Source organism: Taeniopygia guttata, chromosome Z, assembly GCF_048771995.1.
Source record: "Taeniopygia guttata chromosome Z, bTaeGut7.mat, whole genome shotgun sequence".
Taxonomy (NCBI): domain Eukaryota; kingdom Metazoa; phylum Chordata; class Aves; order Passeriformes; family Estrildidae; genus Taeniopygia; species Taeniopygia guttata.
The window spans coordinates 78362371-78377112 of record NC_133063.1 but is presented as its reverse complement, the minus strand read 5'-3'; the positions used below and the strand labels follow the sequence as shown (position 1 = coordinate 78377112).

The 14742-nt window shown below is 48.7% G+C and overlaps 1 protein-coding gene across 1 annotated transcript; it reads left to right on the top strand.

Moving 5' to 3' along the window:
- The first annotated feature begins 47 nt into the window (after nucleotides 1–47).
- On the top strand, nucleotides 48–13842 carry LOC140680267 (serine/threonine-protein kinase PAK 3-like). Its single transcript, XM_072922574.1, has 14 exons — nucleotides 48–173; nucleotides 499–630; nucleotides 3148–3282; nucleotides 3560–3895; nucleotides 4320–4403; nucleotides 4808–4958; nucleotides 5265–5328; nucleotides 6047–6095; nucleotides 7272–7384; nucleotides 7996–8113; nucleotides 8958–9057; nucleotides 9501–9697; nucleotides 12113–12250; nucleotides 13613–13842. Exons 1-14 carry the CDS (start codon nucleotides 60–62, stop codon nucleotides 13712–13714), a joined length of 1833 nt encoding a protein of 610 aa, XP_072778675.1. The 5' UTR covers nucleotides 48–59; the 3' UTR covers nucleotides 13715–13842.
- Nucleotides 13843–14742: the final 900 nt, after the last annotated feature.

Sequence of the window (14742 nt, the reverse complement as noted above, 5' to 3'; positions counted from 1 at the left end):
ATAGGTAATGGCCTGTCCAACATGCTTCTCTCTTGCCACAGATGATCGAGACAACAGCAATGTCTGCCCTGGCTCCCTCTCCTCCTGGTGAAGAAGCCAAAGAGGAGCAAATTGAGCAATTTGACCACAAGGCTCCATCACGGGTCACGCCTGAGCCTGAATCTCCTGATCCAGTAAGTGCCAGTTGTGGGTGGGGCTGTTTTTAGTGCAAGGCAGAGCAGCAAGTTTCTCTTTTGCATTTCTTAGCTTTCAAGAATTACAATGTCAGTTACACAGATCGATCATTGTCACCTGATAGTAGACAGGTTGGGATATTTAAATCAGAGCTAGGTGCATTACAGTTGTAGTAGCCAATTTTAATACATGAGAGCAATTTAGAATCCCATTGTAATCAAAGTTTCTTAATTTTCTTTGCAAGATATGGTGGTAGATATGAGAAGAAATACGGTTTTAAATGATAGGTAATGGCCTGTCCCTCATGCTTCTCTCTTGCCACAGATGATCGAGACAAGAGCAGTGTCTGCCCTGGCTCCCTCTGCTCCTGGTGAAGAAGCCAAAGAGGAGCAAATTGAGCAGTTTGACCACAAGGCTCCATCACGGGTCACGCCTGAGGCTGACTCTTCGGAGCCAGTAAGTGCCAGTTGTGGGTGGGGCTGTTTTTAGTGCAAGGCAGAGCTGAAGTTTCTGACCAGCCAGCTCTTGCTGTTGCTGGCCGAGGATGCTGAGTGCTGGAGTCCTGCCAGGACCCAGCGATTTCCTGCAGGCAGTGACCTCCAGCTAGAAATTGGCCTTGGACCTGTCATGTTTAGGCACCAAAGCCTGTTGCCTCAGGGTGAGGGTGTGGCTGCTCAACTCAGTGAAGCTCTGTCTCTTGGGCTTCTGCAGGCCCATGGCCAAGGGCGCACGAGGTAGTGCTGGAGGTCTCAGGGCTTGGTTTGTTTGCTTTCCCTTTGAGGAAACATGTGTTTGGCTGGTGAAACGGGTCTGCGGTTGCTTGAGTATTTATTCAGTTCTACAAAGTGTGCGGCTCAGCTGTCTTGTGACTTTTGATAAGCTGCAAGTAGACGAGTGTGTTGTCCATGAATCTGTGGGGGACAAGACCTGGTCAAAGAAACTAAGTTTATAATTGTGAAGCCCTCTTGTGAGGCAAAAAGCAAGGTTCTGTGGATGCATTTTTTGGTGTAGTCTGCAGCTTTGAAAAGTGCATTGCAGCCTGTAGGCGGGGCGGGGGGTTGAAGCTGCAAGTCCATGACTGCAATCTTGTGTTGCTCAGAAGAGGAAGGACATTTTGAAATGGTGGATGCTGTGTTTTGAGTCCAATGGGCAACTTTGTTGCTGGGCAGTCAAGAGGACCTGAACGTGGGCCCGTGCCTGGCCAGGTGGCCAAGAAGGCCAAGGGTATCCTGGCCTTTGTCATCAGCAGTGGGGCAGCAGGAGCAGGGCAGTGACCGTCCCCCTGGGCTGGGCAGCACTGTGGCCATAGCTGGGAGTGCTGTGTCCACGTGTGGGCCCCTCTGAAGCAGAAAGTCCTTGAGGGGCTGGAGCGTGTGCAGAGAAGGACATGGGAGCTGGGGAAGGGTGTGGAGCGCAAGGCCAAGGAGGATGTGCTGAGGGAGCTTTAGCCTGGACAACGGGAGCCTCGTGAAAGACCTTCAGGCACACTTCCATGGATCCATACATGACAGTGCTTGCCACATGGGCTGTTTCATCGGCAAATATCTCCTCACGTTATCCTAGTGCTTTTTCCACTGGCATCTGTCACTCTTCTGTCTTGTTTTTGTTCCTTTATTAGGAGGAGTATTCCTGTTCAATTTCTTGGTTTTTAGCAATGCAAGTGGATTTTCTTCCATCTTTCCTACTCTTTTCCTGCACTTGTAAAGATTCTGTTTGCATTTTCTTTTGTAAGGGGGCCTTTCTGGAGGATGCAGTATTTTTGCATGAGAACACATTGTTTGGGGCAGGGAGCTGTTGTGGTGCCAGGCCAGTCAACAGGGCCTTGCTCTTCGCTTTCATATTAACAGTCCCTGTGTCTTTTTGCAACCCAGGAAATCAGGAGGTGTGGTGTTTGGGAATTGAGCAGGAAATCAATGCTCTTGCATTCCAGCTGGTTCTCAAAGATAAGAGGAGCTGGGAGGGCCTGGCCTTTATTCCTGATTGCAGCCCCTTTAGCAGTGTCAGTGTGGTCGAGTCCAAGAGAAGCACTTGGCCAAGCACAGATGCTGCAAGAGTGCAGTTCCCAGTGCAATGCTCTGGATCTTCTTGTATTCCATAAGGACCTAAATGCTCCAGATTCCCTGAGAGTGTGGTTTATTGAAGGAACAGGAGAGCAATCTCGGGATTGCTGCTGACTGGGGCAATGGCTACCAAGTGTTGATGTATGTAGGAACACAACTGATAGTAAAGAGAGATTATAAAAGTGAGATCTGTCTGTCTGTCTCTCTATCTATCTATCTATCTATCTATCTATCTATCTATGTAACATTTGCATAATTGAATCTTCTTGGCTCTGGTTCAAAGCAGTTGGAGGTGCAAAGTTCACGTAAAGCATCCCTTTCAGGAGAGGATTAAAGACATGTTCTGATGACCGATTCTGAGCAGGCAGAGCTGTTTCCTCCTCCAGATGTGGTGTTTTTTTCCCCTCAGACATGGTCTCCTCCTCCAGCCTCTTCTTCCTGAAGCCCCCCGTTAATGCTTTAATGTTCAGCCTGTCCCAGAGAGGTGGAAGAATTCCATGTTTTAGTTGGTGAAGAGAACATGAACTCCAGAAGTGTCTCTCACAAGGGCTGAGCTCACAGAGGAAGCCACCTGCAGAGCCAGGATGGAGCTGTGGGACAGGGTGGGGTGTCAGTCACTACTGAAAGACAAACAGAGCAAGGCAGAAGCAGAGGGAGGCCCTCAGCAGACCCTTGAGAAATGCCACACCTTCCCTGTCAGCTGCCTCAGAGGCTGCTTGAGCTTCAGCCCCAGATGGCCCCTGATTGCAGTGCCAGGGTCACTTTGGCTTCTGTGCCTCCTCATGGGCAGAGAAAGACCCAGGAGAGCTGCAGCACAGTGCTTTGGGAACGTGTGAGCCCATCAGTCCTTGAGTCTTGGCCCTCAAATGTTGTCTGGAAAGTTGAAACCCATCTTCTCTTGCTTTCTGTGCAGGTCCTTCCAGAGAAAGAGCAGGAGCAGCCTGCTTTGTCAGGGATGCCATGGCAGACTCGGGGAGAGCTGTTCCCAGCCCGAGAGCAGGAAGAGCAGCTCAGGCAGCAGGTGGAAGAGCCACAGGAGAATGGCCAGGTAAGCCTGACTCGCCAGGTTTCAGAGGGAAGGGCAGGAAAAGGGGCATAAAATGGAGCTCTTGGGACTGAGGAGGTCAGGAGTCCCAGAGGCACTGAAAGCACAGAGCCTTGGAATCTGCCAAAGTCAGCACTGGGACAGGAGGGTTGCACTGGAAGCAGAGGTGGGTAGGGAAGCAGAAAGAAGTGGCTGAATAAATGGGATTTTGAAGCTGCAAGAGGAAAAAGCTGAGCCTGATGGCAGCTCCCAGTCACTTCCTCTGCATTTGTGTGTACAGAACATCAAGGCAGAGTCACAAGCCGAGCTGCCCGGGGCTCAGAGTGCCATCATGGAAGTGAAGAAGGGGAACAAGGAAGACATGAGAGGAATTCAAGAGGAGATGAATCTCCGTCAGCAGAGGGGCGATCAACAAGACCAGGTGAGTGAAAGAGTGGCAGCCACTCCACTCATGAAAGATCCTCTCTCTTGTAATTTACAGAACTTGAAGGAACAGCTGGACACGGAGTTTCAGAAAATTGTCACTAAGATGAAGGCAAAGGAGAAGAGGCTGGAAGAAGAAATGAAAATCATCAGAGAAAAACTTAATCGTCTCCCTCAGGCTCTAAAAGAGAAAGTGAGTGAAAGAGGGATAGCCACTGCAGTCACCAAACTGGTGGTTTCTGCCCTTCTTGCCTTTCCAGTGCAGGGCTTCAGGGAGTGAGGTGATGCCTCTGAGTGCCATCCTGCTGTAGTGTGTACCCCAGACACTCTGAAGGACATTTCCTGGTGTGCTGAATCTCAACTGCTGCCCTGGACAGTGGGACTTGTCCTTTGGCCTTTTGGCCAGCAGTCATCCAAATTGATTCTTGCTGGCCTTTTCCTGCTCTCCTTGTTTCTTGAGGTGTTTTTACAGGGGAACATGGTGACCCAGACGGAGGATTGAAACAAGCTGTCTGTACCCCTTGTAAATCTGTTCTTTCCCTTTCCTCACAGTCAATGACTCTTGACTGACAGGGATAAGCCGTAGTCTCTGACTGCTTTCTTCTGTTTGACTTGAGGTGCAAATGTTGACATCTCGCCGGGCAGCCTGCAAAGCCTTCCAGCAAATGAGTGGCAATGAAGAGCCCCAGGCCTGGCATGAGGTACAGGAACTGTCCCCACCAAAGTTACTACAAGTTGAGCATGACCTGAAGATGGTGCAGGAAAAGAGGACACAGTGGGAGGAGGCAGAACATTTGAACAAGGAGCTGCAAATGTGTCTGAAGCCCTTGGAGTGGGAAAGGAATCCTTGAGAGGAAGCAGAATGGTCATTGTGGCAGTGATCCTTCAGAAAATCCATGAAAATGGAACATGAATCTGGCCATGAACTTGAGTAGAACTAACCTTTGGTTTTGACCCATCCAGTTTGAGAAGTGGACATCAGAAAAAACCCATTTAAGAGCCCTGCATGTGGCTGATAGAACCTTACCAAGGGCTTGCATTTGAAATGGAATTTCAGGCTAATCTCTGCCAGGCACCTTTCTGACAAACTCATTTCTTGTTCCAGATCCACAAGGGCTTTGTCAAACCTGCTGCAGCAGCAGCATTGTCGAAAGGAGCCTTTGCTCCCCAACCTGGGAAGTGGAGCCGGGGCAGTTTGCCCATCTCCAGCGCTGCTCAGCACCAGGAGATCAAGGATGACTCCCTGGAGCAACTGAGTACGTCTGCTGTATTTCTTCTCTGAGGGACAGTGTATTGTGTGCATGTTTCAGCATAGCTGTACCAAATGTTTTTCCTGAGATTGGTGTCCCAGGGACATTTAGAGACATTTCCCCATGGGAACTGCTGTAGAAAATCAGTCTGTGTGCTGGCCACCTGTGCTGCAGAGCTGTCGGCCTGCTTGCTGTTGTTACCCAGGCGACCACAAAGAGTTCAAAGCTTCAGGCTCTGGGGCTGCCTTTTGCATCTTCTGGAAGCTGGGATCTTTGCTTTAAAGTGAGCATCTTGCATTTTGTTTCCCTCAGGGAAAATAGTGAACATGGAAAACCCCGTGGGAAAATATTCTGAACTGGAATATATTGGCAGTGGGTGAGTCCAACCACAGTTACTTCTCCATAACCATGGGCCGGGTGTTTTTCTGCTGGAATATCTATGCAGTGTGAAGTGAGGCCAGCTGCAAACAGACATCTATTGCCATGTTCAGACACTGGGGATAGATTGTCCCATCTCTCAGTGCGGCTCAGAATTTGTGAGTGTGCCCTGAAGGTATTGTCAGAGACATCTTCATGCTGCCAAGGTCTCTTGCCTGCAGCAAGGAACAGGGCCTGGAAGATCTCCTTGTCTCTCAAGTGTGGGACAGCTCTGTGTTAATTTCCTTAGCATTTTTCTATCTCTCCAAATCATACAGCCACACTAATAAAAGGGGAAGAAACTTGCTTGCCTGAAAGTGCAACCTACTCCCTGATAGCTGTCAGATAACAGTTCTCAGGAACATTTCTTTCCAAGAGTTTGCTGAAGGAAATTATCCACGGTCAGGATGAAAACTATGAAAACTGCGCAATTTAGAACATGAAACCTGAGATGAAAGAAGGAGCTCTCTTTAGGAGCTGAGGCAGTAGATGGCAGCACTTCAGGGACAGGCCCAGTGCCCATGCACTTGAGAGGAAAATGCATCATCTGCCTTCTGGCAGAGCCCGCCTGCATCCTGCAGGTCTTAGGCATTTGCAGCAGAGATCTCCTGTGTGGGCTGGCTTTCACTGCAAGAGCTAAATGGCTTCTCATTTCTTTGCTGCTTTTTTGTTTCTAGGACTTTTGGACATGTGGTTAGAGCACTCAACAAAGCCACAGGAGGAGAGGTAAATGTCAACAGCCCCCTCAGACTCTGCTGCACTCGAGGGGCTTTCCCCTCTGGTGTGAGCAGCTGTGGCCAGAACTTTGGGAAGAGCTGTGCTGAAGAGGCAAAAGAAACACAGACTGGTATAAAGCCAGGGAATCTCAGAAAAACGGAAAACTGGACAAGACAAACGCAGGTTCAAACCAATGTGGTTAATCAAGCGTTTTCCGTTTATTCAAGATCAGGCGGTAGTTTATATAAGCTTCCACATAGTTTACAGAAACAAAGACACTCTAATTGGTAGGCTAACATTGTTTACCTTTTCCTTAAAACGGCCTACACTTTACACCATAAAACCTATACTAATTCACACCCAGTGGTCCCCACAACACCTTAAGACTATTTTCTATCTGCGCCACAAGCTCTGAATTTCTAACCCCGTCAGAGGCTTTGAAGGCCCCACCAGGCCTCAATCTGAGGCCTAGACTGGAGTAGCTCAACTTTCACAATTCATGTCCTCTTTCTCTCAAAAATGCTGCAACACTGGTACCAGCCTGCAAAATACATTGGGGACAGTCTTTGTCCTTCTCAGCTGCCAGAAGGAAGGCACGCAGGGCAGCAGTTCATTTCAGAGAAGGATGTGCTCACTCGCTCTCAATTGCTAAAGCAAAGGTGGTGCCTTAGAGCATCTCACTGCTCTTTGGGGCGACAGCTTCAGAGTCCTGAATTCTCACTTCTGGTTGCCAGCAAATGCATCTGAGAGTTACCGGTAGCTCCTCAGACACCTGCAGTGCTGCACTTGGGAACTGCACATAGGGAGAGATCTGCAAGGCGTCCCTAGAAGCCCTAAGCCCTGCCCATAGCCCTGGATTAGCCACAGAGTATTTTAGCATGGATTACTTCTTCTGAATCCCATACAAAGCAGCAGGGAGTGGGCTCAGAGGTTTGTGGGTGATAGTTGAGATACCACTGTTACCAAGTGGACACGGCAAAACCTCAGTGGCCACGTGTCCTGTAACTGGCCCCCAAGGGAGCAGAGAAATGGGCTGTTGCAATGTCAGTTCCTAATTACTGCAATGCCTAATCAGAATGCAGTTTGGCACAGCTTGGCTGTGTCATTGTAAAATCACTCGCTCCATGTGCCTTGTGGTCTCGTGCCACCAACTTCTCAAGTTGCTGATTTTCAATGTCATTTTAGGTGGCCATAAAGAAAATAAATCTCCAAGGACTGACGAAGAAGGAACTAAAAGTCTATGAACTCATGACTGTGAAGATAAATAGGAATCCCAACGTGGTCAACTATTTAGGCAGGTGAGTTGTTGTAAATATTTGTTTACATATTGCAAACATGCAAGATTGTTCACCGGCACAAAACAGAGCTGTAATTATTGGTTAATTATTACTGCTCTGCTCATCTCCGGTGGATGGGAAGAGAGTGCATCTTGTCTGCAGGAGTATTCCCTGGCACACATAGTTTGAAAATTATTCAAAAATCTGCATCAGTCATATCTAATTAAATTAATAGCCTGTAAGTTCACAGCCACCACATTATTTTGGGACTTGACTTTTTTCAACAGTCCTCTTACGTCTGGGTAAACTAACATGGATTTTCCTTGGATTGTGTCCCCTCTTTTCCATTGCTTTGCATGCCAGGAAGACTAGGTGGTTATTTCCAGAAACACGCAGTGTGACAAGTTTTTTATCTGTTCCTAAACTGCAGTTTTTACTTGCTGGCTATTTAAGACATCTCCTTTTCCAAAGCTGTGCCTTTCTTCTTGAGACAGGTTTCAAACAATGCACAGCCTAGAGGGAATGTCTGTTCCTTTTCTTCTGTCCTTGTCACACAGGGACTTGGAAATAAGAACCAAGAAAATAAACTAACCATGCATGTTTACCTCCATGCTCTTGTTTCCTTCTTTCAGCTATCTTTTGGATAATCAATTCTGGCTGGTTATGGAGTTCATGGATGGAGGCACTCTGAGCGATGCCATCAGCAAGATCTACCTGTCTGAAGACGAGATAGCAGTCATCAGTCGAGAGGTCAGCAAGCCCACCTGTGCTTCCGAGGGCTTGGGCAGGATTGTCTGGGAAACAGAGGCTCAGAACAGGAGAGGTTTCATGTATAAACTTTGTTTTTCTAGTGCTGGTATGCTATGGGCAAGTAAAAGCATCTCAAGGGAACTGCCTGCCAGTGCTCCTGCACTCACTGTACTCAGTTCTTGTACTCTTATCTCCTGCTGTTGTATTCTCACTCTGCCTCCTGTATTTGTATTTGCTCTTCTCCACCTTGCCTCCCTAAACTTGTATCTTGAGCCTGTCTGCACTGCATTCCTTGCCTGTAAAAGCAAAGGTGCTGGTGGCAGGATTTGAAATGATCAGCTGAGAAAAAACAGAGACTCATTTCTCACAGTCCTCAACTGAAAAGGACAGTAGTGCAGCCAGAATGCTCTTTGCTTCAGGAAGGTGACTGATGTGATACTTCAAGTCTGTGCTGAGGCCAGCAACAAAACTCTCGTCATGCAGCCTCCCACCCAAAAGTGATCCGCTTCACACCAAAGAGAGGGACTTTTTTCTTTCTTGGCCAAACCCCTCCTTTGCCCTCTGCATGGAGAAAGCACATCCACTGCAGCAGCAGTCATCCTGGCTGGTTTGCAGGGGACAGTCTACAACAGCAGGTGCTGTTGCTCTTTCAAAAGCTGACATGCCTTTCCTTAGAAAAGTCCTGCTCTGCAAGTGTTGGAGCAGCAACTCTTCCTCTCAATGGCACTGTGTTCTGCCATTACTCGCCATTCCCATGCAGAGGGAATCTTTTAGAGACTCTGTTTCCGTTCTTGTGTGATGAAATCACTAATTTTTGCCCTCCTGCTTCTGTTTTCTCTCTCAGTGCCTGCAAGGATTGGATTTTCTTCACTGGAACCACGTGATCTACCGAGATGTGAAGAGTGACAACATCCTTCTCAGAACTGACGGCTCTGTCAAGCTGGGTCAGTATATTCCTGGTCAGGTGCAGCGTTCAGGGATGTGGGGTGAGGGGCTGCTTTGAGTGGCTGCCAGCTCCTCAGAAATGGTGCTGGTGGCAGTGCAGGGCCCCACCGCTGTGAGCTGAAGGCACGGTTGCAACGTGCACAGAGGTATAAGGAACCAGGAGAAGTCAAGAGTGGCGTTGGTGTGTTTGTGTCTCTTCCAGAGGGAGGGAGCTACAATCTAAAGCTTCAGGGGAATAAAGGCCACTGCTGTGAGCAGCGTTAAAAAAACTGTGATTTTTTTGGAAGTGGCCAATTCCATACTTCCTTGGCTAAAGCCCCAAGGAAACTGCGTGTGGACAGTTCTTCAGGAGATTCAACAACACATAGACTGAGAGTGGGGAATTCTTTTGCTTGATTTCCTAACTTGACCTGGCTTTCATGGTATGTTTATTTGTCCACAGCTGACTTTGGCCTCTTTGCTCAGCTCACCCCTGAGCAGCATAGACGGAGCTCAGTGGCCGGCATTTCTGGCTGGATGGCGCCTGAAGTGCTGACAGGTCAACCATATGGCCCCAAAGTGGACATATGGTCTTTTGGAATCGTGGGCATCGAAATGGTGGAACGAGAACTTCCTCACAGGAATGAAACTCCTGTTTCGGTAAGGTGCAAATACTCCCTGATCCCACTTGTCTTTCTCACCTGTCCCATGTCCTGTGTGCCATTGGACAAATCCCATTGCCATCTGCTGGCACCACTTCCACCAAGGTCCCCTTCTAAACATGTCCCTGCAGCACATCAGCATCTGCTGTAAATTCGGTTGCATCAGAAGGGAAGTAGCAGTTCAGAAACCTGGCATTTTGGCCTGCAACCTGCCTGACATTTCTCATTTGCTTTTTGAACTCTCTTGGTGCTCTGTCTCTGAAGGGCAAGAATTTTTCAGTAGAGAGGTTAGACATGTGATAAATATCCTAAGAAATTGACGTTACACCTTCCCAGTTTCAATTTTATCGGAAAAGAAAAGAAAATGAAAAAGAAAAAGAAAAAAAGACACAACCACCAAAGCAATGCCCAAGTAGTTTTGTGTAGGAGTGACAGTGGGTAGGACGGTCGGGATGGATGGAGACGAGAGATCTTTGAAGCCAGGTCTTGGAACTTTCGGTTTATTGCAAAGGGAGTGGATGCAGGGCCCTGCTTGGAGCTGCCAGCCACAGCTCGGAGCAGGCCCGAAAGAGGAGCCCAAAAGAGAGACCCGAAAGAGTGAGGAAGTTCCTGTTACAAGACAATAAATCTTCCTCTGTGCAGAATGTTCAAATTTTCACTAACCAATCTAGTCCAAGATACAAATACTAGAGTATTTACCTACAGCCTATAAGAATCATTACATTACCATACTGTGTTACATTTTAAACCCTAAAAACTACTCTTTGGACCCCTTCTGCCAAGCTAGTAGGGTCTGCTCTGACCCTTGGACCTGTCTGCCAGCAGAGGGTGTTGTTTAATCAAAAGGGGATTACCTTCAGCTGGCCATACCATTGTTTTCCAGTTGTTCAGTAACTAAGCCTAGTAACTATCTCAAAGCTTACTTTCATTTCAATCTCGCTTACAGTTTCCATATTCTCAAAATCTTTTGCCAGGCATACATATTTGTAAAGGTTTTCCGGTTTCATCTTCCCCAACAGTTTTGCTTTCTTTTTCTTTTTTTAACCATAGCACATTGATTTTCCTCCACACTGTAGCATCTTTTCCAAGTCCTGTGGGTCTTCAAAACTTTCAGGCTTTCAAATAATCTGTACATTGCTCAGTCATGTGTGTGGGTGGCCTGGATAAGTTGAGGATGTGTTTTTCTCCGACTGCAGTTACACTAAACCCTTGGCTGTTTCTGGGTCTTTTAAAAAGTTGATGAGCTTGCAGCCTGGTGCCTGGGGCTGGGATCCAACGTGGGCAGTTGATGCTGGTGCTGTGTTCCTTTACCATAGGAGCAGGGCCATCCCTGGCTTGCACAGTGCTAAGGGCAGTGAGGACTCCAGCTCCCCACCATGTCCAGTGGCTGAGCTCAGTTGCAGAGAGACAGGATAAAGCCCCCTTTGTGACCTCTGAGGGTGTGGGAAAAGGAAAGAAAGCTGCCATAATTATTTATACTCCAGGGGAGTGTGCTTGCTGTCTTGGGCTTGCAAATTTTCCTCTGGGTTGAAGAGGATAATAACAAAGTCTTTTTGGTCACCATCTAGTTCAGTGTCACCAGCACAGAGCTGTTACTATTGTGATGGGCATTTTTCTGGAGACCAGGCTGCAGCCTGGTGTCACGGAGAGCCTGTCAAAACCTCCCACTTCTTACAGACATTTTTTGCGATGGGGACGCCATTAATGCATTGACTTGAGTATACAAATGAGCAGAGGGTGACCATCGGGATGGTGCTTCTTCTTCTGATTTAACCTTGGAAAGGTTTCCTTTTGCCACATAAAGAGGCTGAAACTTGCAGCTGAGAGACAGAGCTGCAGGTGGCTCCTGTGTGCCTAAGCCGGCATTTTCATCCCAATACATTTGTGCAGGTGTCTTAAAGGGTCTGTGTTGAATATGAGATTCCAAATGTTTGTTTCCTCACCCTGAGGAATACCTGGTGGATCTCCATTCTTGCCTCCCATGCACCTCTGTTTTCTAGAAGAGGACAAGAAGATCAATGAGTTTTGGTTTATGACCGCTGTGCTTAAGGGACCAACAAGCACTGCAGAGATGCCTTTCATGTACTAATCCTTGGAAATAGTAGTGTTAGTGTAGCAGAGTCCATCTTCTGAAAAGCCTGTCAAGGTGGTGTGAATCCTCCAAGAAGGAAACAAGCTTTGCTGAGGTAGCTCCCACTAACTGGGTCAGTCAATGAAATTGACTGCCAAGGCAGGATCAGCGGGATGTTGGAAAAGCCGTGGTTTTTTGTTGGTAAAGGAAAGTCATCTTTCCTTTACCATCTCCATCTTACCAGAAACTACTCTGCAGAGTGGAGCTTAAACAGTGGGTTCTGGGAGAGCAGTTACAGATGGGAAAGAAGCAGGTGGAGCCTCGTGTTTCCTTTTCCTGCAGGCTGAACTCCCGATAGCCAGAGGAGAGAGACCACAGCTGCGGAAGCCCAACCGATTCTCACCTTCCCTGCGTGACTTCCTGAGCTGCTGCCTGCAGACAGACAAAGAGCAGCGCTGGTCTGCCAACGAGCTCCTGCAGGTAAAATGCCAAGGGGCTGAGGTGAAACAGTGTCTGAGGGATGGGCTCCTCCTCCACGGAGGTCCGAGGCATCAGATGAGCCCCCTTCCTCCTCACCTCAACTCTTGGTGATGTTCAAATGAAAACAGTGAGGAATCCTAGACTGGGCTGGGCTGGCAGGGCTCTGGAAAGTCCTCTGGTCCAAGTAACCTGCAATGAGCAGGGACATCTTTAAAGAGATCAGGTTGCTCAGAGTCCTATCCCACCTGACCTGGAATGATTCCAGGGATGGGGGCACCTACAAGCTCTTGGGACAACCTGTGCCAGGGTGGCACCATGCTCCGAGAAAAGAAGATCTTCCTTAGACCTACTCTGATTAGATCCCCATGTGTTTAAAACTATTTGCCCACACTCTCTTGTAACTGGCCCTGTTAAAAAAGGTTACCCCCACTTTCTTCAAAGCCACTCTGAAATCTTGGAAAGCAGCAATAAAGTCTCCCTGGGGCCTGTTCTTCACAAAAGTGAATAACTCCACCTCTCTCCGCATTTCCTGAGAGGACAGGTGCTCTGTTTTCTGGCTGTTTCTGTTGCCCTGATTTGGTGGGATGTTCAGTTTTATCTAATGGTAAAAGAACTGAAGTACAGCAATGCAGGGTAGAGAGACATGAAATGGTAGTGGAGGAACCCAAGGCTGCCAGTCCTGGCACAGCACTCTGGAGAGATTTGGCTGTGGGCAGGAGGGGCTGTGAGGGACTCACTGTGAGCCTCTGAGGGGCCCTGGTTTGTGTCCCCCCACCCCACCCTTAGAGGTTTCTGGCACACAAACAGGGACAGCTGAGAGGGACTTGTCCCAGCCCCATCTGCTGCCTGGCACGCTCAGGCAGAGGGGAACTGGCCCAGGCTGACTGCCAGGTTGTGTGGCAGAGAGGGAACTGCAGGACCCAGCGCCACTCGGCTGGCCCTGCTGGGAAGGAAGGTGCCATCCCACACAGGAGGGGCAGGGCATGGAAAGGCAGACACTGCACTGTGTGCCTGTGGAAATTAGCACGGTGCTTGTCTTTCCAAGACAGGGACCTATGGGAGTCATTGGAGCTTCTTGAAAGGAAGAAACCCCAGGGACAGAAAGCATCATTTCTAGAGCACTAGCAGGGCAAAAATCCCGGCAAGATGGAGAAACCAGAATTAATGGATGAGTGGGATTCAGGGCCAGGTTTGCCTGTGATGGCAAGCTCCTGCACATGATGAGTGGGGAACAGATGGTCCCATTGTTTTACTTTCTGGATCTTTCTAGGAGCTAGAGAAATCCTGATTTAGTCTGTGAAGCACTGAGCTTGGAAGGTCATGGTTCACTGTTCTTTGTTGTTTTTTTTTCCTGTGGATTAGCATCCATTTGTAACAGCAGCCAAGCCAACGTCCGTCCTGGCACCACTCATCAACTCGGTGAAGATGAAGAAGACGAAGAAGACGAAGAAGACGAGAATCTAACGATGAAGATATTATTACAAAGTTAGAGTAGGATTGTAGAGTAGGACTCTAGAGTAGGATTGTTAAGTAGTTTTGTAGTATAGGTTTATAGATAGGATTATAATTAAATAAAGTTTCTGAAACATCAAGTCGTTGGAAGATTCCCCTCCCTCTGACCCCTTCAGAAAACATTTCCTTCTGAATTGCCAGTTGTCCTTTATTGGTGCTGAGACACACTTATGGCTTCTTTGGTATGGTTTGTAAATGGAGAAGGCTCTTCTTCATTCCTCTTTTCCAGACTACACTGCCTTTGGCATACGGCCCACCGGCCCCGTTTGGCACATCTGTGGCACTTCCAGTTGAGGCAGAAAGGGCAATGGCATTTGCAGGAAAAACCAAAGGGCGAGTGGGGCAGCCAAAACATCCTGTGCAGATGCAGGCCTTCAGCTGTGACTCGAGAGCATTTGGGTGCCTGCCACTTGGATTTGTATCGCGAAGGCCCTCTTTGGCAGCCGAGGGCCGGTGGCCTGGCTCAGCATTCCCACTCTTGTGCCGGCTGCCCTGCGACTCCTGGCAAAGGTCAGCAGTGTGTGCAGCACTCTGGGCACCGGGGCAGGAGCCGGGCTGCTCGGCAGGCTGGAGCACAGGGCAGCGTCCTTCAGGCATGGCACTGCTGAGGCCTGGGTGTGTGCTGAGCAATGCAGCCCCCACAAAGCCTTTGGTTTCCCACAAGTTGCCATGCCTTGTTCCCAGGTGTGCCCAGCTCTGGCAGGAGAAAGAGCCTGCAGCGCCGTGCCCTGCCCAGCCGGGGCTCTCTGGCACAGAGCAGCAGCAGCACCAGCACCTCTCAATCCACTCTTTCCTTATCTTCTCCTGGGACACAGAAGCCTCTGGAAATCAGCACCACCAGTCGTGTTCCCAGCTCGGAGCAGCTCCTGCTGGTGGGCAGGTGCTGCCAGTTTGACTGCTTCCAAAGGGGAATAAAGGCAGAGATGTACATCCTCAGGAGCCCTGGGCATATCCAATAAACATGCAAATATGTGGGAGAT